The 24,812-nt window shown below is 37.9% G+C and overlaps 1 protein-coding gene across 1 annotated transcript in view; it reads left to right on the forward strand.

The window, feature by feature from the left end:
- Positions 1-24,812, forward strand: part of LOC149827606 (uncharacterized) — a 38,124-nt gene that overhangs the window by 7,826 nt on the left and 5,486 nt on the right. Inside the window, exons 2-6 of the mRNA XM_090019526.1 lie at positions 302-391; positions 479-715; positions 20,154-20,375; positions 20,458-20,572; positions 22,800-22,955. Of these exons, the coding sequence (XP_089875652.1) occupies positions 302-391; positions 479-715; positions 20,154-20,375; positions 20,458-20,572; positions 22,800-22,955 (820 nt within the window). The remainder of the gene's footprint in view (positions 1-301; positions 392-478; positions 716-20,153; positions 20,376-20,457; positions 20,573-22,799; positions 22,956-24,812) is intronic.

Consider the following 24,812-nt stretch of genomic DNA (forward strand, 5'->3'; position numbering starts at 1 on the left):
ATTTATATGTACACGTGGATTGGATGTTATCTGTGTGTGCATGCGTCCATGTGTCCATTTGTTAGTTTGTTCTTTCCACTTCATTTCTTGTTCTTGTATGTCCCTACATTTGTATCCTAAAATGATAACACATGATTGCGTGATTGATTTCTGTTGGGTTTGAATATCTATCATATACCATAATTTTTGGAAGAGCTTTTTGTCTGTTTATGTTCTTACCATGCTTGATATAGTTTACCTATTCATTCTTGTCATTGGGAATAATATATTCTAATAATTTTCATTGTTTTTATTTGCGAAGGTTTGTGGAAAGCCATGTGCAGCGGCTCCTCTGCAGGACAATGATACTATTTTTCTAGGAAGTATTGATAAAAAATGGAAGAAAGAAGATGTGGGTTCTATTTTCCAGTCAATTAAAAAGCTTATTTATTCTTAGGCTTGATGATGTAGCTAACATCCAACTTTGTGAACTGAACAGGTCATCAGGATATTGCAGGAAATTGGCATTGAAAACATTCACACAGTTTATGTCATGATGGATCCTAATAATCCTGGCTGCAACCGAGGCTTTGCATTCCTTGAACTTGAGACCAATAAAGATGCACAGAATGCTTACAGGAAACTGCAGAAGAAGGATGCCTTTGGAAAGGGTCGAAATATCAAGGTAGCTTGGGCTGAGCCATTGAATGATCCAGGTGAAGAAGAGATGCAAAAGGTGTGTACCCATTACTGACTTGCATCACCCATTGGCTCCGTATTTATTATTCATGAATGTTGTCATGTACTTTGATACATGGGGATCCTACTATTTCATTAGTAATTTTGTGACCTTTTCCTTTTAATGCCTCTAAAAAAGATGATTTCTTTTAGGATGCTTCCTTTATTTAGTCATGTTCTATTGTTCAAAAATTGATGAATAATTTGATTCTGTGAAAAAGTCTAGGATATTTTTGCCTTTTGATTGTAATGTTTAACATTTGGGTCAAACATGTGCTTTTTCACCTTTCCATCTTTCCTTGGGCAAATTGGTTAACTTGGAGGACTCGTCTGAGCCCTGTAAGATTTGGATGAGTTAAAGTTTGACTCAGAAATTGGTTATGTGAACTGGGCTCTTACTGGGCATTGCCTTAGACTTTGAGTCTTTCAGATGGGGTTGCTCTTTCTCTCGGGGGCTCTTTCAGTGGAGGATTTTAGTTCTAATTGGTTGGTACTTGGTCGACTTGGTTGAGTCTTCCTTTGACCTCATCCTCAGATTACCTACTTATCTCTAGGCTGTTGGCGAGCAGCTGGTTGTTCTGGCCTTGAAAAATCGTATCTTGTTTAGGGCTACCTTGAGACTTAACCTAAGTAATGTTTCGGGTCTTGGGGGGAAATAAGGGTTAGTTTCGGGTTTGGATAGGTGGGTAAGTACCACACATTAGTATGGATCCTCAATTGAGTTGAAGTAATAAGAGCCGAATGTAAATGGGATGGAGCATAGGAATGAGACAAAGGAATTCTCTGGAGGTGCCTGATTAGCTTCTTCCTCAACATGGAATAGGGAAAATTCCCTATGATCTTCTTCTTCTTCTCTCTCAGACCTTCCAAGAATCGGTGCCTGATTAGCTTCTTCCTCAACCTAAGGGGGTCCATCCCTTGGATTGGGGCAGATTGTCTTCGGTAACACAAGGAGGGGAACAACTAGGGTTGCCAAATGAGAGGGACCCTACCATTGTTGGTATCAAAGCGGTTTCGGCCCTGGGGATGATGGTGAAGGAGTTCGAGATCGAGTTGGACGACCTCAAATCCCAGCACCATGAGATGCAGGGGTTTCTTTGCCAACTACAAGAGGCGATGCAAAGATTAACCGAGCAGATGACTCCTCAATCCTTCTCAGGGCATGGAGTCAGGATCGGCCACGATTGAGTTTGCTCGTTCAAGCCAGTAAACCCACAAGAGGAACAATGTGTTGAAGTAGGGAAAACCACCCGGAGTACGACGCCCCACAAGCATTTGCGTCTTGAGTTCCCTCATTTTGATGGTGAAGACCCACTGAGCTGGCTCTTTAAGGCGGAAAGGTATTTTTCATGCCCTCGGTAACTTGGACGAGTTAGGATCTAAATTTTGTTAGTGTTTTTTCTAGTAATACTTTAATTTTTTAATTATTAAATCCAAATAATCAAACTCCAAGCATCAAATTCACTAAATCAAAGCATCAAAGAATAGAAACTACAAAATATTTGCATTAAAAAAAAATAAACTTCATAGTTGCACATACATAAAAACAACAATGAAGTGAAACAAGTAAAAAATGAAGAAGTAAACTAGTAATCACTTTTTAAGTTCTAAATCATAAAATGCAATTAATGCATAACATAACACAATATAAAAAATTTAATGCATAAGCATAAAATGCAATTAATGCACCATTTTCAACTAGAGAGAGGGAGAAGGGCCTCGTCTCACCTTGCAGAGAGAGAGAGAGAGAGGGCCTTAATGATAAAGAAAAATTGTGCAAACATCCCCACTTGTGCAAAACTGCACATTGCACATTGTGTACTTAACGATTACAAAGAAAAAGGTAAAAAATTCCTAAAGATTATAGGGAAACTCCACACTGCACACACTGTTGGGTTTTTTTCACCATTTTCAATGAGAGAGAGAAGGGCCTCGGTTCACCTCGCAATAAGAGAGAGAGAGAGAGAGAGAGAGAGAGAGAGAGAGAGAGAGAGAGAGAGAGAGAGAGAGAGACTCCTCGCCTTGCCTCACACACAAACAGAGTGTGAGCCTCCTCGGCCTAGCTCGCAGAGAGAGAGAGAGAGAGAGAGAGAGAGAGAGAGAGAGAGAGAGAGAGAGAGAGAGAGAGAGAGAGAGAGCACCTGATTGTCGGCGACTCGGCGGTGCTGCGAACGGTGGCTGCAGTTGGTCGTCGGCCGTCATCCTAGGGTTCGAGTTGCAGAAGGGATGAGAGAGAACGAGAAGAGGAGAGAGAGAATGAGAAAGGTCAACAAACCCTTCTCGAAACAAATCTGACTTTTAAAGTCATGAACCTGTTTGTATCGAAAAAACCGGTTCAAAATCTGAGACGACTTAGTGAATCGGTACCAATTCATCGAGCCGTGATCGGCGACCCAGTTAGTGGGCGATCCAATCCGACTCGGGCGATTCCCGAGTTGGATCGCTGAGTTTGCCAACTATGGCCTCAATCTATCTAGATGGAATTGTTGTTCGATGGTTTCACTGGTATGCAAATCATGAGTAAACTATCACATGATTTTTTTTGCTAAAGCCATTACTTGCCGATTGGGTCCATCTGCTTATCTGGACTTTAACGCTGCCCTATCCAAAATTCAACAAGTAGGGAGCGTGCTTGAATATCAAGCGGAGTTTGAAAATCTGTCTAATATGGTGGGTGGCTGGGCAGTAGAGGTGTTAATTGGAGCATTTATGGCAGAGGGGCGGGGCGGGGGGACGGAGGGGGTGGTGGTTAGCCAACGAGATCTGGGTGGAGGTACAGGCAACTCACCCTCAGTCGTTGGCCGACTGTTTCGAGATGTCCAGAATATCTGAGAAGTTGCAGTATGTTGCTAGGTCGGAAAAGACCTTGGAGATGTGTTGGGCTCACTTAGTGAGCTCAAGGGGAATGCTGACTTCATAAGGCGATTCTAAAGCCATTGTTGGGGGGAAGAACATGAGCAACACCACCCCTGTTACTCCTCAAAAGGTCGTGATCAATAGGCTTTTGGATGAGTGGCGGTTCGCGGGAACAGTGGCCTGTGCTACACTGTGACGTTAAGTGGGAGCCGGGGCATCATTGTAAGACACTTCACATGTATTTGCCCAAAAATGAGAGCTGCGACAATGACGAGGCAGATAATGACTGTGAGTCGGCCATGGCCGAGGAAACTCCAGATATCACTTCATGTATTGGATTGAGCCAACACACCACAAACTATGCGAGTGGCAGGTAAAGTTCGCAACTCCCGTGTTTCAATTATAATTGATACAAGATTGAGGCACAATTTCTTGTGCAGTCGATCTGCTAGGCATTTGGGGTATCTTGTGCAGCCCAAACCAGGCTTTGAGGTGGTAATAGGGGATGGAAGTAATTTGCAGAGTGAAAGGCAGTGTACAGGGGTTTAGCTGAATATAGAAGGGCACAAGTTCCTCATTGATATGTTTCTTTTGCCAAAATGGGTTGCAGATTGGCGTTGGGCCTACAATGATTAAAGGAACTTGGGCAGGTGATGTGGGATTTTAGGGAAATGTATATGAGCGTCAATTATCAACAACTAGTAGTGATTCCGGCTCTCAAGAGAGCTGCAAGTACATGAAACTGAACCCACTACTCTGATCAAGTCAATGCAGAAGGGGTCCCATGCATTTTTCCTACAACTGCAAGCCAAGCTCACAGGGAATATAAGGGAGGAGTTACCACAGAAGTTCAAGTACTACAACAATTCAAGCGAGTTGTTCTAAGAGCCAAAAGGCCTGCCCCCAATGCATGGGCAAGACCCAGTGTTGTGAAAAGCGTTGAGGCATAGCGAGGCGCTCCACTAAAAACCAAGGTGAGGCGTAATGCTCGAGGCATAAAGCGTAAGCCTCAAAAAAATTTTGAAACTTTAAAAAAATATAAAAAAATATCTAAAAATACAAATAAATAAAGAAATGCTTTATTGATGAAATAACAACCAATAAGAAATATAAAATCTCAAATAAGTACTAAAAAATATGAGATTAACATATAAAAGTAACTAAAAACGGATTACATAACTGGAAAATATATGAGATTAACCAAAAAAAGTTAAAATATACTAAGAAACTGATTACATAACTGAAATAACTGAAAAATATATGAGATTAACCTACAAAAGTTAAAATATATGAAATTATTGTAAAAAATATGAGATTAACATATAAAAGTAACTAAAAAATAATTGCATAACTGGAAAATATATGAGATTAACCAACAAAAGATAAAATATACTAAGAAACCGATTATATAACTGGAAAATATATGAGATTAACCAACAAAAGTTAAAATATATGAGATTATTTTAAAAAATATGAGATTAACATATAAAAGTAACTAAAAAACTGATTACATAACTGAAAATATATGAGATTAACCAACAAAAGTTAAAATATACTAAGAAACTGATTACATAACTGAAATAATTGGAAAATATATGAGATTAACCTACAAAAGTTAAAATATATGAGATTATTCTAAAAAATATGAGATTAACATAAAAAAGTAATCAAAACTGATTACATAACTGGAAAATATATGAGATTAACCAACAAAAGTTAAAATATACTAAGAAACTGATTACATAACTGAAATAACTGGAAAATATATGAGATTAACCTACAAAAGTTAAAAAATATGAGATTAACATATAAAAGTAACTAAAAACTGATTACATAACTGGAAAATATATGAGATTAACCAACAAAAGTTAAAATAAACTAAGAAACTGATTACATAACTGAAATAACTGGAAAATATATGATATTAACCTACAAAAGTTAAAATATATGAGATTTTTCTAAAAAATATGAGATTTTTCTAAAAAATATGAGATTAACATATAAAAGTAACTAAAAAACTGATTACATAACTGGAAAATATATGAGATTAACCAACAAAAGTTAAAATATATTACGAAACTACTTACATAACTGAAATAACTGAAAAATATATAAGATTAACCAACAAAAGTTAAAAACTCAAAATATAGTAATATACTAAGAAACTGATTATATAACTGAAAAATATATGATATTAACCTACAAAAATCTTGTTGGTTATGTCTCAGAAATCTTTTTGTAAAAAAAAATAAAAAATTGTGCCTCAGGCCTGCGCCTTGAGGCATCGAGGGCCGTGCCTCGAGGTGAGGCGCGCCTTTTACACCTCAAGGCGCGTTTTTGATAACACTGGCAAGACCACAAAATATCTATAGTACCGGGAGCAACTTCAACTCGCTTTCGACCGTATCATTGTGCTCACACACGCAAAAAGCAGAGATGAAAAGACGGGTCACGAAGATGTTGGAATCGGGGATTATACAACACAACCAGAGTTCCTACTCATTAGTAGTGTTGCTGGTCAAGAAAAAAGCCGACATATTTGGCTTTTGTGTAGATTACCGCGCCTTAAGTGCGGTGACAACAATGTTGTGAAAAGCGTTGAGGCGTAGCGAGACACTCCACCAAAATCTGAGGCGAGGCATAAAGCTTAAGCCTCAATTTTTTTTAAACTTAAAAAAACTATAAAAAATATCTAAAATTATAAATAAATAAAAAATGCTTTATTGAGTAAGCAACAACCAACAAGAAACAAAAAATCTCAAATAAATACTGAAAAAATATGAGATTAACATCTAAAAATAACATTAATGCAACAACTTGATCTACGTAAGTATCTAAGAAATAAAATATGAGCATTCATTCAATAAAAAATTAACATTAACAACGAAATGCATATTATCATTAACAACATCTTGTCATAATTAGAAAATGAATGTTAGCATTAACAACCAAATGTTAATATATTTGTCCAAAACTCTTCAAAATGAGAGTGTTAACATTCACAATTATAAATGAAAGACCCCAAAAAGCATATAAATGGCCATATCCCATGATATGAATTAGGGCCTAGGTTCTTCTTGTGTCTCGTCATCATCAATATTTAAGTCTTCAATGTCATCATTTGTGGAATCCATATAAATAGGTTCTTCTTCATCTTCATTCTCTGACTCTTCATCGATCTTCATACATCGTCTGCACTTGCTTCTTCCACATCCTCGATCACTTATTTTGCTTTTCTTTTCCTTTAATAAAAAATCATGTATTAAATACTTATTTTATGTAATTAAAAAAATATATTTATATTCATAGTAAGGTAAAAGGAATATATCTTTACCTCAATCTCTTGAAGACTTGTCTTGCCTAGAACCACTTTGTGAATCATGAGGTGAAGTGACTTTTTCAATAGGCACATGCTCAATGACATTTATGTCAAAGTTTAGATCCAATCATGAATCCTCCAACCAATTGTGATCACTAGGCAACACTGAATCTTCCTTCTCCACAATCCACTCATCCTCTGAGTCTATATGATCTTTGGTAGACCTCATCTTCATATTTCTCTCTCTTAATTTATATTGTACATTACAAAAACCAATGTATTCATCTTCTCTTGTTCAAGTCTATTCCTTCGTTTTGTATGCACCTATAATTTCAAATAATTGAAAATCAATTATAATATAATTCCACTTATAAAAATGTATTTCAAAAACAAAATACAAAGTCACAAACCAATGAGAAAATACTCCAATTCCTCTCACATCCCGATGCATTGCATGTCAAACTTAGAATTCGAATTGCAAAATTTATCAACTCAGGATTTTAGTGCTCAAATGAACTCCACCGGTTAGCTGTATTCAAATAAAACAATAAAAATTTGATAAAAACATTATGAATGTCATAATTAACAAAAACATAAAAATATTAACAAATAACAATATAATTGCAAACTTACCAAGATTTTTTAATTTTCTTGTTGTAACAACTGCCTATCTACCAAACATCCCTTTTGCCTTTTTAAATGCATCAATTTGTGTTATAATTTTCAATCGAACATTTGCATCAGAAACCAATTTTTCAACAAAATCATAAAAGCCACTCATAACTTCTCCATCCATGTTGAAGTTGTCAGCATAATGAAAATGAGGATTTAAATAATAGGCATGCTTATAAAGTTGCAAATCCCATCGTCTATCAATGATATCCCAAATAAGTTTATATTTTTTTCAACCTTGTCAAGGTTTGAAGAATTTTCTCCTTTGCTTTATCCATTGCCTCGTACAAAAATCTCATAGCAGGCTCACCTGCATCCATTAATCGCATCACTTTCACGAGCGACAGTGTAGCTTTAATTGCATATGATATGACAACCCAAAACTTATGATCATTAAGAACAATATAAGAAATGTTCTTAGCATCAGATTTCTTATAGTAATTAGATGCTCTAAATTTTGAAGACAAAAACATCAACTTCAACTCTTTCTTATAACATTCAATACTATGAAGCGTGAGATATGTTGTAGCAAAACGAGTGACGGCTGAACGTAGAAGTTCTTTCTTCTTTGTAAACTTTTTCATCAAATTTAATACCCATGCATGACTATAGATATATCTTGTATTTTTTTTTGCTTTTTCCACTATATTTTTAAAAATTGATATCTTTCCAATATCTTCCAACATAAGATCCAAGCAATGTTTTTCCTGCTGTTAATATATTCTCAGCTGCCACATAATTTGGTGCATTATCTGTAATGAATTGCACTACATTACTTTCACCTTGTTTAACATCTTCAAACAACTTACACAAATTTGCACTAATTTTTTTCATGTCGCTGATGTCAACAGAGTTCAAAAATACTGTCCCAGATGAGCTGCTTACAAAAAAATTAATTTTCTTCTTTTTCCATCTGTCCAACCATCTGTCATAATGCTGCAACCAACCTTTGACCATTACTTTTTGAATTCTTTTAAAATTTCATGAGTACAATCTACCTCATCCTTCAAAATCCACGTTCTGATCTCGTGATAAGAAGACGGTTTGAACCCTCGCCCATAATTTTCAATAACTTCTACCATTGTACCAAAATCTGTACTGTTACAAAGATTAAATGATAGGGCATTTGAATAAAAAAATCTACCAATGGCACAACATACATTTTTTCTTTCATCCCTTTTAAAAGCAGTGTTTATTTTGATTTGTCATGCTTCTTTGTTCACAAAGAGGTCTATGGGACTACCTGTGCTTTTGTTTGCATCACTACATGATCCGCTGATTTCTTTGTTCACATTATCGCCTGTTGATGATCTAAAATAAACACTCCTCCCGATTTTCAACTTGTTTTGTTCTCCCTCTTGTTTCTTTTGCTTCTGATTCCTTAGATGATTATGAAAAAATCTTTTCACATCAAGTGGAACCGCTTTGCACATGCTAACACCATGTTTTGTGCCAGCTAAGTGATGCTTTAACCTATAGATCTCTCCTGTAGTTTGTTTATGACAGTAATTGCAAATTACATGTCCTACGAGTTTGGGATCTTTAGTGGGATTTGAAACTTTAACTCCATGATCTCATCCTATATCTTTTTTCATTGTTAAACTGCAAAAATGCATATAAGAAAACATATATTAACACAAAAATTTAGATTCATGTTAAAAAAAAAAATAGATGAATCGAGAGTGAACAAGTAACCAAAATCTGAAATAAAACAAACTGTACCTTAATGCAAGTATGTACCATTGACCACTATATTAACCCAATGCTTAGTATTCAAGTTTATCTATGCATCAAGAAGCAAGTAATATGCATGTAAAAATCTTGATCCTCTCAAGAAGCAGGTAATATGCAGGCTCAAGCATGCATGGCCACTAGTTTTACTTTCATGCACTATGTATATCAAATCTGCATATGAATTTGATTTAGATTATGCTGCCTAAACTATGCTTAGCACCTCTGCAAACTTATAAACCCAAACAACATTTTTGCTAAAATGAGAGAGAGTAACTGTTTTCGGGCTCCACCACGATATATATATATATATATATATATATATATATATATAGAGAGAGAGAGAGAGAGAGAGAGAGAGAGAGAGAGAGAGAGAGAGAGGTTGTGTGAGAAAAAATGAGATAGGCTGTGAGAATGTATAACTTAGGAAGTAACTGCCAAAAAATATGGTGTCATTATGGTTGAAAATGCTTAACTTGCTTTCTAATTCATGAAAGAAGTTACTGAGCCAAACCCCTGATGTGCACAATAACAGAGACAATCATGTGTTCATTCTAAAAGAGATGAAAGCAGGAAAAAGAGAAGGATGTTTCATTTGAAAACCATATTACAACTGAAGCTTAGGGAGAGGAATGGGGGTGGGTGAACCTTTCTCAAAAGCTGAAGCTTCCCTGAGTTTGCAACAAGAGCAGAAAGAGCTTCTTCCCTTGGCAAATTTAAGGAACACTGATCAGGAAAGAGATACTGCACGGAATAATATGAATGCGATGTCAAAGATTCCCTTTTGCATGAAGTTCCATGTAAAAATCTAAGTGAATCTATAAGCTGTCTTAATTTTAGATCATCTGATTTGTGTGCCTAACACTTTTATAAAAATAAAGCTCACAAACATAGAGTCAACTATGATGAGTTGTGGAGCCTGATTCAAAGTTTTTGCCCTTACTGAAGGGGGGGGGGGGGGTCCGGGGGGTCCCTCCGGCGCGGGTCCCACTGCACGTTCAGCGGGCGGCGGTCATGGGGGGCCCTTTTCAGGGGGTCTTAGGGGGACAGTGCCCCTGGCGAGGGGTCTTAGGGGGGCAGCACCCCCCAGAAGAATTTTTTTCTTGAGCTTATGTTTGAGACCCGGTTTCTTATGCATGTTTGGTTTGATCGTTCGTGTTTATTGTTTCCTTCAGTTGTTTCTTGCTCGCGGTTTTCGTAACAAACTAAGCAAATGGTATTCATTAAACTAGACAATTTTCTTTAGATGCTAGATATGGAGCAACATGCCAAAGTTCATTTTAGAGTGCAAATTAGAAAAGAAGACCTACACACTCGAGAAAATATCACAACTCAAAAGCTATAAAAGAAAAACTTATCCAATATGTAAGTACTTTCACGATACACACACATGCATGCATGCACGCAAACACATGTTACACCATCTGCCAAATGGGTGATAATTGATAAAGGTTCATAGAGGCAACAAAGTGCATTGCTTGCACTCCAGCTCATGGAATCAACCAAGATTACTCATGAAGACATATGGTGCTGAAAACATTAAAGCGATTTGCTATACCATAGAATAAATATGTTCATGTCATTTATTATTTACTTCCAAACATCCATAATGTCCCCACAAATTTACAGCTAGAATGGTACACAAAAAGTAGCGTGAGAAAAAACGAGATAGGTTGCGTGAGTAAAAATGAGGGAGGAAGAGACTAAGTGAGAAAAACCTAGAGACGAGAGAGAGCATACCTATTTTGCGGCTCCACCACGAGAGAGAGAGAGAGAGAGAGAGAGAGAGAGAGAGAGAGAGAGAGAGAGAGAGAGAGAGAGAGAGCAAAAAAACCAGAAAGAAAAAAACGAGCACAAAAAATAAAGGGCCCCCGACCCTAATTAGGGTCGGGGGCACTTCATTTAAACCCTAATGTTTGGTCGAATGAGGGTTTTGACCCTCATTCGAACCCTCATTCGACCAAATAAAGTGAGGCATGTACGCCTCATTTTGAGGGGCGCCTAGCCTCGAGGCGTGCATCTCAAGGCCTATAAGGCGCACGCCTCAAGGCTTTTGCGCTTTACACATGCGCCTCAAGGCATAACGCTCCTCGCCTTAAGGCAAGTCATGCTTTTTGCCGCCTTGAGGTGCATTTTTAATAACGCTGGGTGACAGTTAAAGACAAATATCCAATTCCAGTTATTGATGAATTACTGGACGAGCTGCATGGTGCAACTTATTTCTCGAAGCTCGATTTGCGTTCAGGTTACCGCCAGATATAGATGAACCCTGCCGATGTGCACAAGACAGTGTTTCACACACATTATGGGCATTACAAATTTTTAGTAATGCCTTTTGGGTTGACGAATGTGCTGACGACCTTTCAAGCCCTTATGAATGACATTTTCAGGCCCTTCTTGGGGAAATTCATACTCGTCTTTTTTGCCAACATACTCGTGTATAGCAAGACTTGGGAGGCCTATTGGCAGCACCTGAAAATAGTCTTGCAAATTATGAAGCATCACACACAGACTCTAATGTAGGGGTAGCTACTGATCTGGAAAAAATTGCTGCAGTTGAGGAATGTCCTATTCCATAATCTCTTAAGGGTCTACATGGATTTTTAGGGCTTATTGGCTACTATTGCAGATTCGTGAAGAACCATGTGCAAATTAGCGGGCCCTTGACATGGTTGCTTAAGAACGCTTTTGAATGGAATGCTGAAGCAACTCAAGATTTCATCAAACTAAAAGATGCCTTTTGCCAGGCCCCAGTCCTTGCTCTCTCAGATTTTACCAAGTTTGTGGTGGAAGCCTATGCTTCCAGCCAAGGTGTTGGTGCGATTCTGAGTCAGGACAATCATCCTGTCATGTTCTTCAGTAAGGTGCTCTCTCCATGAAGATGGGCAGCTTCCACATACGACCGTGAATTGTTAGCAGTGGAGCTTGCAGTGATGAGGTGGCGGCCATACTTATTGGGTAGAAAATTTGTGATCAAGACAGATCATAGGATCTTGAGAGATCTATGAGAGCAGAAAATTTCCACTCCTTCACATCTATGGGTGGGTAAATTAATCGGATTTGACTTTGAAATCCAATTTCAACAAGGGAAGAAAAATGGAGCTGCATTTGTATTGTCACGGTGTGACACTAACGACAATGAGCTTGCCCAAGTAATCACAACAGAAGACACCACACCAATGGAGTGCTGTCCACCTTTTCTTTTCTGCATGCGTTAGACCAGGAGTGCAACAAATCACAGGAGCTAAATCATATTAAGGAAAGGCTCATAGGCAATCAGGCAATTTTGAAGGGTTATGAGTACCATCAAGCCTTCCTCTATTTCAAAGGCAGATTGTGTATGCCGCAAGGATCAGCAATCATACCCAGCATTCTCCATCATTTTCACAGCATCTCTGAAGGGGGACATGAAGGTTATCTATGCACCTATAAACAAGTCAACAAAAGCTATGTGTGGAAGGGTATGAATAGAGATATTAAGCACTTCACAATCCAATACATGCTAGAGAAACAAAACTGAAGCCACCATACCTGCTGGGTTGCTACAACCGTTAACAATACCAGAACAGGTTTGAGTAGACGTAGCAATGGATTTCATCGATGGGTTACTGAGTGCATGAGGCAAGTCCATGATAATGGTGGTCGTGGACATGCTGACAAAATGCGACCATTTTGTTGCATTGACACACCCCTATTCTACCTGTACAGTTGCAGAAGCAATTGTGAGTAACATTACTAAATTACATGGCATGCCATGCTTGATCGTTAGCGATCGTGACCCAGTCTTCATCAGCGCATTCTGCACAGAGTATTTTCACTTACAAGGTGCCAAACTCACCTTGAGCATGGCGTATCACCTCCAGACCGATGGTCAGTCGAAGGTGATGAATCGGTATCTCGAGAATTATCTCATGGCTTTTGTCAGTGAGCACCCCCAAACAATGGGTATATTATTTGCGTGGGCCGGGTGATCCTATAATACAGCTTATCAGTCAGCAATTAAAATGGTGCCCTTTGAGGCGTTGCATGGGCAAAAGCCTCCTTCGATACCATCCTATATAGCAAACAAATCGAAGCTGAACATGGTGGATGAACTGTTTAGAAATAGATACGAGTTGCTGAAGCTACTGAAGTTCCATCTTGCCACTGCCGAAAACCGAATGAAACAACAACACAACCAACATTGTCGGGAAAAGGGGTACCCTGTAGGAGCTTGGGTGCTGCTCCGACTCCAGCCATACTCTGAAACTTCAGCAAGAGGGGCCCGTTACCAGAAATTGGCTGCTCGTTTTTTATGGACCATTTTGTGTGCCTGAGAGAATTGGGCCAGTTGCGTATTGGTTGGAGTGACCGTCAAGATCTGCCATTCACCCAGTCTTTTAAGTGTTTAAGTTGAAGAGCTACCATGGGCGGGATTTGTTGTCACATGAGCCCCTGGTACTGATGAGGGCACTCTTCAAATGAAGGAGAGCTGGATCCCGACTCATAACTGAGCTTTTAATTTAGTGGCAACATTTTGTAAAAATGTCTACGAAGAGACAATACGCATACAAGCACTAATACTTCACATATGTGCACAAAGACACTCAAAGAACACTTGAACAAATACGCAAAAGGCGTAGAATAATGCAAACATGCACAAATGCATGTAATACAGATATATTGAATAAAAGGAGAGAAGCTTGAGGCTCTCAAGCCATACAAAATACAAGGGGAAGACCCCTATTTATACATAACTAAAGGAGCCACCTAGGGGGATCCCAAAGGAGTCGTTGGGAGCCCCCAACAGTCACATTTGTGACCGTTGGAGGCTCCTCAACGACTCTTTGGGGAGCCTACCTAGGTGGCCCAAAACTCGAAAAAGAAAAAGAAATAAGAAAAGAAAAAAGAGAAAAATAAAAGAATAAAAAATAAATACAATCATATTCCAAATGGAATATGCGTAAAATAGGAATTTACAGGAATACCCTTTTCGGGTAAAAAAGAGAAAAAAGATATATATATATATATATACGTACATATGACGAACTTGAATACATTTTTAACACCCCCTCAAACTTACGGTGTGATAACCGCAAGTTTGCCCAGAAGAAACTGAAACCGAGGGGAGCAAAGCGCCTTAGTGAAGAAATTTGCTAGTTGATATTCCGATGTCACATATGGAAGATCGATGATTTTCTTCAAATATTCTTTCCGAACATAATGACAATCCATCTCTATATGCTTCGTACGCTCATGGAAGGTTTGATTTTTGGCAATGTAAATCGCGTTCTTATTGTCACAACATAACTTTGGCGGTTCTTGAATATGAACTCTTATATCTTCTAGCAGATGCCAAATCCATATTATTTTCATAGTTGTGGAGGCCATGACTCTATACTCGGCTTCGTTGGAAGATAGAGAGACCTGTTGCTTTTTACATCTCCAAGAGACCAAAGATTCACCTAAAAAAATACAGAAGTCAGTGGTGGAGTGACAATTATTAGGGTCACCTCTCCAATCAGAGTCAATATATGCAATTAAATTTAAATCAGAGGATGATGAAATGAATACTCTCTTATTTACCGTCCCTTTTATATATCTAATGATCCGAAGGACTGCACTCATGTGCACTGACATAGGAGCGTGTTGGAATTGACTGACAATGTGCACTGCATGAGATATATCGGGTCTAGTGATGCTAAGATACATCAATGACCCAACCAGTTATCTGTAAGGAGTATGATTATCCAAAATAACCCCATCATCTATTTTCATCTTGGACCCCACAACTTCAAGTGTTTCACAATTTTTGTCATCAATAATGCCTGACCTATCAATTATCTCACAAGCAAGCTTAGTTTGGGATAAAAAATATCCTCCATGAGAAAAAATGACTTCAATACTCAAAAAATATGTCAGAAAACCTAAGTCTGACATCTCAAATTTTTCAGTTAGTGCATACTTAAATTTTTTTAATTCCTTTGATATCATCATCTGTGATTAACATGTCATCAACATATAGAAACAATATCACAATCCCTGCATCAGATTTCTTTACAAATAAGGCAACGTCAGTATAGCATGAGACATCCATTTTCTCTCATTAAATTGTTAAACCGGTCATACCAAGCTTTGGGGGCTTGTTTTAGACCATAAAGAGCTTTTCGTAAACGGCGAACCTTACCATTAGGGCAATTCATGCAAGGAGGAGCAGTCATATAAACTTCTTCATTTAAATCCCCATTTAAAAAAATATTTTTAACGTCCATTTGATAAATATTTCATTTTTTAATTGAAGCGATAGTAATAAGACATCTAACGGTAACCATCCGAGCAACCCGAACCAACGTTTCATCATAGTCTACCCCATATTCTTGACCATATCCCTTAGCAACTAGACGTGCCTTATATCTCTCAAGGGTCCCATCACTCTTGGTTTTTATTTTAAAAACCCACCTACATCCTATACTTTTTTTTCCTTTAGGAAGATCCTAAAATTCCCATGTTCAGGCTTTCCTAAGAGCCCTTAGTTCATTTTCCATGGCTTCTACCCATTCATCCATCTTTTGAGCTTCTTCAAAAATTTTGGGATCAACATATGAGTGAATGACGCTAAAGCACACTCTATGTTTGGGAGAAAAGGAATCATAGGATATGAATCTAGAGGGAGGTCTCCTATTTCTCTCAGTTATTTGAGAACTTATTGTCTCATTAGGCTCACTATATTTTTTTATAGCACTTTTAAAACTGCTTTGGTCTCTATGTTTGTATACACCAGACTCTCTAGAAGTTCGATCATCAGCCTCATGAAAGATGAAAGGCTGAGGAGGATAGTTATTCTCTTCTACTTCATTTTCACTTGGTGTGAATTCATCATCACTATTGTCATCATTTCTTGATAAAAGTTCAAATAAAAAAGAATAATCCATATTTTCCTCATGAGTTTCAGAATTTTCAAATCCACTAACATTTTCTAGAAAACATCATAGCATCAAAATTCGTTTTGGGTCTCAGAATACCCAAGGAAAGCACATGGAATGACTTTAGGAGAAAGTTTATCATTTTTATCTGTCAGAATAAAACATTTACACCCAAAAACCCTTAATCTACTATAATCAGGATCCCTTTTATACAAAATTTCAAATGGCGAGATTTTATCCAAATTTTTGGATGGAAGGCTGTTGATTAGATAAACAGATGCGAGAGCCGCTTCGGCCCAAAATCTTTTTGGGATGTTTTGGAAAATGAGCAGAGTTATGGTTGTTTCAATAATGTGTCTATGTTTCCTTTCGGCCAAACCATTTTGTTGGGGTCTTTTGGGACATGATTTTTGATGGATTATCCCATATTTCTCAAGATAGCTTTTAAAATCATTTGAGAGATATTCTCCTCCAGAATCAGATCTAAAGATTTGTAGATTTGTATCAAATTGATTCTTAATCATCATATGATAAGTTTTAAATGTTGTAAAAACTTCATGTTTATATTTGAGGAAATATATCTAGGTAAATCTAGAGAAATCATCTACAAATATCACATAATAGGACAACCCTCCCTTTGAAATAACGGGGGCCGGTCCCCAAACATCCGAATGAATGAGTTCAAACGGTTTTGTAGTAAACATGAATCTTTGATAATATGGCTAACTTCTCATTTTTCCAAGTGTGCAATCATTACAAACAAAATTTTCCTTACATAAATGTTTGGCAAAAGGAAGATACAAAATTTTTGTGACATTGGGGTGACCAAGTCGTTTGTGCCATACATTAATGTCTTTGTGATGCATCACATTACAAAAAGAATCTTTTGGAATTTGAAGAAAGTCCACATAGTAAAGATCTCATTTTCTAGAGCCTTCCCCAATAAATTTCTTGGACCAGCGATCCTGTATCCAACATTTATTAGATGAGAATTTAATATCACATCCATGGTCCGAGAGTTGAGAGACAAAAAACAAGTTTAAATTTAGCTTTGGAATAAATCTGATTTTCGGAATAAAAAAATTTTTTTCTTCAAAATTTTCAGTGCCTTTAATTTCTAGAGAAGTGCCATCCACAGTTAAAACAAAAGATGATGATGAATGTTTTAGAAAATCGGATAAAGAACATATGTTGGGGGACATATGAAAGGAGACAGCCGAATCTAAGAACCAAGAGGTCTTACCAGGACAAAAAGAAGTAGATGTCGCTGCTCCAGAAACAACTCCCTTAAGAAAGCGGTTGAAGTGCTTCCACTATTTGATGATGAGAAAGCGGTCTATTTGAGGAAGTCACATTTTCTTCCGTTTGAAAAGTGATGGTCATGGCAAACAACTTCTTCCATTTAGGGCAAACAGGTTTGATGTGCTCTGGTTCCTTACAAAAATGACACACAAGTTTGCTGTAGTCCCTTTTTCCTCCTTGACCCTTGATTTTTGAAGTGAGGAGGCTTATAAGCCCGTACATTGTTTCCCGGTCTTGAAACAACATTAACGACATCACTTTCTTCATTAGATGAAGTCGTAAGAACACTCGAATTGTTTTTGCTAGAATTCATACGAGTTTCCTCCCCACTTAGCTTCGTAATGACATCTTCAAGCGAAGGGAAAACAAAAGAAGAGAGGAGAGAAGACCGAATTTGCTCGAACTCGCGTCTAAGACCATTCAAAAAATTGAAAAAATGATCCTCTTCCAATTGTTTGAACCTAAGCTCAATAGCTTCTCCACTCCACTTAGGCTCAAACATTGCGAGTTCATCCCATATGGATGACAATTCCGCAAAATATTCCTTTATGGACATTTCATTTTGTTGAAGGGTCAAAGCCCTTTTTTAGATATAGTATTTGTAAGATAAGTCTCTTCATGTATACATTTTCTCAAGATAATGCCAAGCTTCAGATGCTTTCTTGAACTTGATAATATTGGCATTGATCTTAGTTTCAACCGATGAAAAAATTCAATAAAGAATCTTGAAATTCTTCATTTCCTATTCCTCATGCCTCTTGGAATATTCTTCAAGAGCCTTCTTTCATCTCCTTCAAGGTTTTTTATTTCTCCTCTCTCCATCAAGGTGATCTTAGGCTCCGATTCGGGAATCGAGCCTTCGACATAGCTCCAAAGCCCTTTTCCTTTAATAAGCGCCTCCATATTCCTGACCCAAACGTGATAGCTGGAACCATTAAGTTTAAATCCGAGCGAGAAATGAGTCTTTTTCACCCATTAGAGAGAAGAGAATAGAAAAAAACTCATGTACCGTAATAAGATTTTTGGTCTTACTTGATGTAGGAATCTTCTAAAGTATTGAAATAAGAGAAGCCCCCACTCCAATCTCCAAGAAGCCAAAAGCACGTTTTTCAAGGTACCCGAAAAATGAAGAATCACACTATCTTCAATCTTTGACCAGGCTTTGATACGATGTAAAAATGTCTACGAAGAGACAATACACATACAAGCACTAATACTTCACAAAAGATGTGCACAAAGGCACTCAAAGAACACTTGAACAAATACGCAAAAGGCGTAGAATAATGCAAACATGCACAAATGCATGCAATACGAATATATTGAATAAAAGGAGAGAAACTTGAGACTCTCAAGCCATACAAAATACAAGGGGAAGACCCCTATTTATACACAACTAAAGGAGCCACCTAAGGGGCTCCCAAAGGAGTCGTTGGGAGCCCCCAACGGTCACATTTGTGACCGTTGGAGGCTCCCCAATGAATCTTTGGGGAGCCTTCCTAGGTGGCCCAAAACTCGAAAAAGAAATAAGAAAAGAAAAAAAGAGAAAAATAAAAGAATAAAAAATAAATACAATCATATTCCAAATGGAATATGCGTAAAATAGGAATTTACAAGAATACCCCTTTTTCGGTAAAAAAGAGAAATATATATATATATATATATATACATATATACATAGTATATATGTATATGTATCTCTTTATATATATACAAGTATATATATATATATGTACATATGACGAACTTGAATACATTTTAACACATTTTAGTCCCGAAGAAGCAAGGTGGGAAAAAGAGGATGAAATAATACACTGATTTCTGGGTCTCCACCTTGAGGACAAGGTGTCTGTGTAGAGGGAGGGAATTGATACCTAACCTGAGCAATGGTTCAGGTCTTGTCGGAGAAATAAGGGTGAGTTTCAGGTTTGGATAGGTAGGTAAGTACCACACGTTAGTCTGGGTCCTCAATTGAGTAGTGTGGGTAATAAGAGCCGAATGTAAATGGGATGGAGCATAGGAATAAGATGAAGGAATTCTCTGGTGGTACCCTACCTGGAATAGGGAAAATTCTTTTTCATCTTTTTCTCTCTCTCTTTCTCAGACCTTCCAAGAATGGGTGGCTGATTAGATTCTTATCATCTTTGGTAACACAAGGAGTGGAACATCTAGGCTTGCCAAATTAGAGGGACCCTACCATACCTTGACCTGGCAAGTTGCAGTGGCTGAGGTTGGGTTGGTTTCACTTTTATGCAACACTTGATATTTTGAAAGTTCCCAAACTTTACTATGCTTTATGTGCCTCTGCACTCTGCATCTTATCAGCTTCTTTGTCACTTATTTTCCCTCTTTGATAATAGAGGCTTGGTTGCGATTCAAGTCGCTGCCTTTTAGGGCTTGTCTAACATGCTGAAAGGAGAGGGTGGCCGCTCTCTCTCTTGGGGTTGTTGGGAGAGGGTATGGGGTTTATTGAATTTGTTAATGGATATGCCTGGTCTAGTGTATATTACTTGGTTGAAGCAGACACTCATGATGAAAGCTGTTGTGAGGGAAATTTTTGCCTGTTAGTCCCTCCTCTTTCCAAAAGATACCTGCCTTGTTATTACGTGGTACAAAATTTGAAGAGTATTTTTTTTGTTATTTTCACCATATTACAGGTTAAGTCAGTTTATGCCAATGGTATTCCATCTTCTTGGGATGAAGAAAAGGTAAAGAAGTACTTCTCACAATTTGGGGAGATTGAAAGGGTGAAACTTGCAAAGGATATGCACAATCCCAAAAGAAAGGACTTTGCATTTGTTAACTATGTAACCCGGGAGTCTGCTCTTGCTTGCATCGAGTCATTCAATAAGGAGGAATTGGTTGATGAAGGCTCCAAGGTGTGAATTTCTGTAGCTTAATATCAAGTGTGCATCTATATTTAAAGTCTTGTAATATTTTCTCCATGCTTATGTTGTGCAGGTAAATGTCAAAGTAATGCTTGCCAAGCCGGTCAGGAAGAGCAATCAAAGTAAAGGGAAAACAAAGGCTACAGATAAGGAACAACCCAAAGAGAAGATTAAGGAAGTTCATGAACGTGAGTTGATATTTTACTTTGTATTTTTCTCTGTTACATCTTTTAAGCTGCACCTTTTTTGTTTTTGTGTTTTGATCATCTGTACCTAGAAACACTTTGTTTCATTTAGATGCATATTTTGTCATCCTGAGATTGTGTTGGCTGGCACATTGTCTTCATCAATTATTGTTAATAATTTTAAAACTGTGTCAAGAAAGTTGGCTGACATGCACAGAGTTGATAGGGTCACATTTTTCTTTGGATTGGTGCAGTAGTTGTGAGCCATAATAAGTATTTTCTTTGTTTGCACGGATTGGCTGTTCATCAATCTGTCTGTTATAGGGGGTGAAGCCGTCATATTCATTATGGAAAAATAAGCCTACTGAGAATTTAACCCAAAATTTCTTTTCTCCAAAAAAAAAAGGCCTAGGAAAATCAAAGCTGCACAATATAAAAGAAGAAAAGAACAACCACTGGCCCCCAAGGTTCTCTCATAGGTGAGGGGCGGAACCTAATTTCTTTTATTTATATTGAAACGTTTATGAAAGGGAGAGTACAAAATAATGTCTAGTGTACAAGACTTTTACAAATATGCCACTCATAAATGGCATAACAAAAGGAAAATAGCATACCTGGGTACATAAAAAATTACAAAGCTGCCACTTCATGGTCGTAACACTTACTTTTGTGGTTAATGCTCATTTATCTGGTGTACATCCTCTCATGCCTTCAGTTAAAAAGTGTTGAAAATGACTTAAGGGGCTGTGGCACACTATGACAGACTGACACGTCTTCAATGAGCTGGTTGAAGAATATGTAAAGGCCCTATATATATAAAGGAAAAATTGTAGCTTTTCTAGCCTATCGCGCGCGAGCGGGTGTTTCAGGTTGTTTTTCGCAAATCTGACCCTGCAGATGTGTTCAGCATGGTTGATTTGTTAGGAAACAACACTTGGATCATATTTTTTCTATAAAAAATGATTTTTTAAGCCTTGAATATTTATGAAAATCTTAGACCGTCGATTTTTAAACCTTATAAAAACCTACCTGCTGGTCGGAATGAGATGATCTAAGAGTCATTTCATGTAAAATCAATCATGTAGAACACATTTGTATAGTCAGATTTAAGGAAAACATGCAAAAAACCTTCAAAAGCCCGGTAGGCAGCTACCACCTACTATATATAAACAACAACAACAACAACAACTACGCCTTCATCCCAAAACAATTGGGGTCGGCGATATGAACCAACAAAGAAAATCATTCTGGGTCTACCACCTACTATATATATATATATATAGAGAGAGAGAGAGAGAGAGAGAGAGAGAGAGAGAGAGAGAGAGAGATTCTCCCTTGGCTGTTTTACTCATAAAAAATAAATGAAGGCACCTTGTCACCTCAAGACTAGCCAGTTGACTAGGTTCACACCAAGTAGGGAGTCTGCCTAGTCCAAGTAGGTGCCTAGTTTTGATTTTGACTACCAGGTAAACAAGTGGCCTAGGGATCCTTTCTTGAAGGCGGTTTATTAGATTGGCTGTTGAATGCTCATTAGTTTTTCTGCTGTAGAAAATGAAACAATCTTGTTTTGAATATTTGTTGCTCGATTCTGGAATATGGCCTAGGGCTCTTGTGATTACTGTTCATATACCCACATGCTCATTATACAGTTTCTGCTCAGTGTTGGGAATGGCTTAAGGCGCCATTATTCATCACAAAAACAAGTGTGCTTGGGATCCTTTCTTGAGGGTGGTTTATTGGAGATCTCATCATCCACATTTATTTGGCTTGACACTTCTTGATGTTTTTGATATCCTTTTTAGGTTCATCAAGTTTTTTTATTCATTAGTCAAATCACTCTTCATGTGAAAGTCATCATTCCTTCCATTTTAGTTTTGCAGTTTCTTGTACTGTTATCCTATTTGTTATATTTCTAAAAGAATATTGCATGCACTGTCTGTGGACACTATACCCCTGCCAATGTCTTTGGAAGCACTGAGCTCTCCTTGGATGTGGTGAACACATAAAGGAGAATGGGTGTGAACAGCATATGAGGGGATTGTAGTGGTTTTCTTAATTTAGATTCTGGGATTTGTTTGCCTAACTTTGTATATCATCAACAAATGTGTTCTGTATATTGAATTTTATGTTGTGCATGTTGAGCTTACAGCCTCTCATATGCTGTTGATGCCTTATGTGCCTACTACTCTGATGTTACTTTCTTGATGATTTTCCTAATTGGTGGATTCAGGTCCCAAGCAAAGTATTGTTCCTTCTAAGAAAGGAAAGTTCATTAGCAAGGGAAGCACTCCTAGCATTGATAAGAAACCATCAACCACACAGGAACTAATACAAGTTTTGAGGGAACAGGCATCGTGGAGACAGGGGACCACAGGTTTTGGTAGAGGTACGTTCCAAATCTATAGTTAGCTTCCTTTGCAAGTGTTCATGTTGCATGCTCCATTTGTTTATGATAGATTATTACGCTGTTCTCCCTACTTATTGTATCCTTATATCCTCTGGGCTTGCTAAGGATTGCATTTTTGTCTTTCCATTCTGGAAATGTTTCTCTGATCTGGATTTATGTCATGAGAGAGAGAGAGAGAGAGAGAGAGAGAGAGAGAGAGAGAGAGAGAGAGAGAGTATCTGAGGCAATGTTTATGTCTATCGACTCTGCATGTAGTGTGGTGAACATTGTTGTAATTACACCATTCTATTGGCATACACCCTTTACTGTTTAGAATGACACAGTAACATATACGAATGATATATATACTAATGATTACTTTGGGTTTATCATGTGAGTGATCCGGGAGAAATTCTTTTGTGGTGAGAACTTAAAAACATTTGTAGGCTTGTGAGTTGCAGTAAAAATGCCTGGATGAGGTATCACCTAGGTTGCTTATGTCTCAACTTCATTCAGACATTCTTGATGACTTCATGGGTGTAGCCTAGGTGCTGGCCCACACCTATGTTGCCTTGTTTATTGGGGAACTAGCACTCAGTCCGCTTCATTGACTGTTCATGCAATGGCTATTCCCTCAACAAACATTGGAGATCACTATAGAAGTGTAACAACCAAATTGTGTTGAGTTTAAGTTTTTGGAGGGATACATGGTGTGGACAGATCCTTCATACAAGCTATGCCTTGCCATAGAGTTCTGGATGACTAATGATGGTTGAGAAATAAATTTTGGGAGGAAGCTCACTGAAAATGAGCTAGTTTATGTAGCATGGGTATTTCTGGGGAGCCCGTGTTGACATGGGTACAAGTACTGGTCGGTGGGATCCAATTTAGTCCCAATACCCATAGTATCTGCCTTTTTTTCCCTCCTCCTCCTCCTCCTCCTCAGAGAGAGAGAGAGAGAGAGAGAGAGAGTCTGTTGCTTGTGCTTTAACATTTATTAGTTGACTTGGTTGACATCTGTTGTTGAATGCAGAATCAGACATGCACTGATTAAATTCTTCATCTTATAAGATACATCCATTATTCTGTCTCAGTGGTAGTAATTGTCGAGGAGGTCTGTGGCATGTTTGCTTGAGAGTAGCCTGACAAAGTTTAAGAAGTGTTGGTTGATGTATCTTGTGTAATGATGCATGCTATGTCACAGGGGCTCAGCCAACTAGGTGCCGCACCCGCGTCGACGCGATGCGGGTGCGTGTGGGGGTGCGACACCCGGTGTGGTCATCCTGACCTTGGGTGCGTTTATCGCACCCAGGGTCATTTATGTCCAACTTTTGGACTTTTTAAATATATATATATATATATATATATATATATATATATATATTTGCCGCAGCCCCACCCGCACCCATGTGACATAGGATGCATGCTATGCTTTTCTCTCTGTGTTTGCTTTATGATCTATGTCACATGGGTGCGGGTGCGGGTGCGACACGGGTGCGGTGCAATTTCAAAATTTTTGGACACGGGGACACGGTTATATATATATATATATATATATATATATATATATATATATATATATATATATATATATATACAACAACAACAACAACAACAACTACGCCTTCATCCCAAAACAATTGGGGTCGGCGATATGAACTGAAAAAGAAAATCATTCTAGGTCTTCCACATGAATCCTTCTCCTCCAATCATTTCTATCCAATGTCATGTCCTCGATGAGGTTCAAAGCATTCATATCCTTTCCTATCATCTCCATCCAAGTCTTCTTAGGCCTACCCCGACCTCTTTTAACTAATATATTTTCCCATTTCTCCATCCTACTAACTGGAGCATCAT

Source organism: Nuphar pumila, chromosome 10, assembly GCF_984573655.1.
Source record: "Nuphar pumila chromosome 10, dmNupPumi1.hap1.1, whole genome shotgun sequence".
Taxonomy (NCBI): domain Eukaryota; kingdom Viridiplantae; phylum Streptophyta; class Magnoliopsida; order Nymphaeales; family Nymphaeaceae; genus Nuphar; species Nuphar pumila.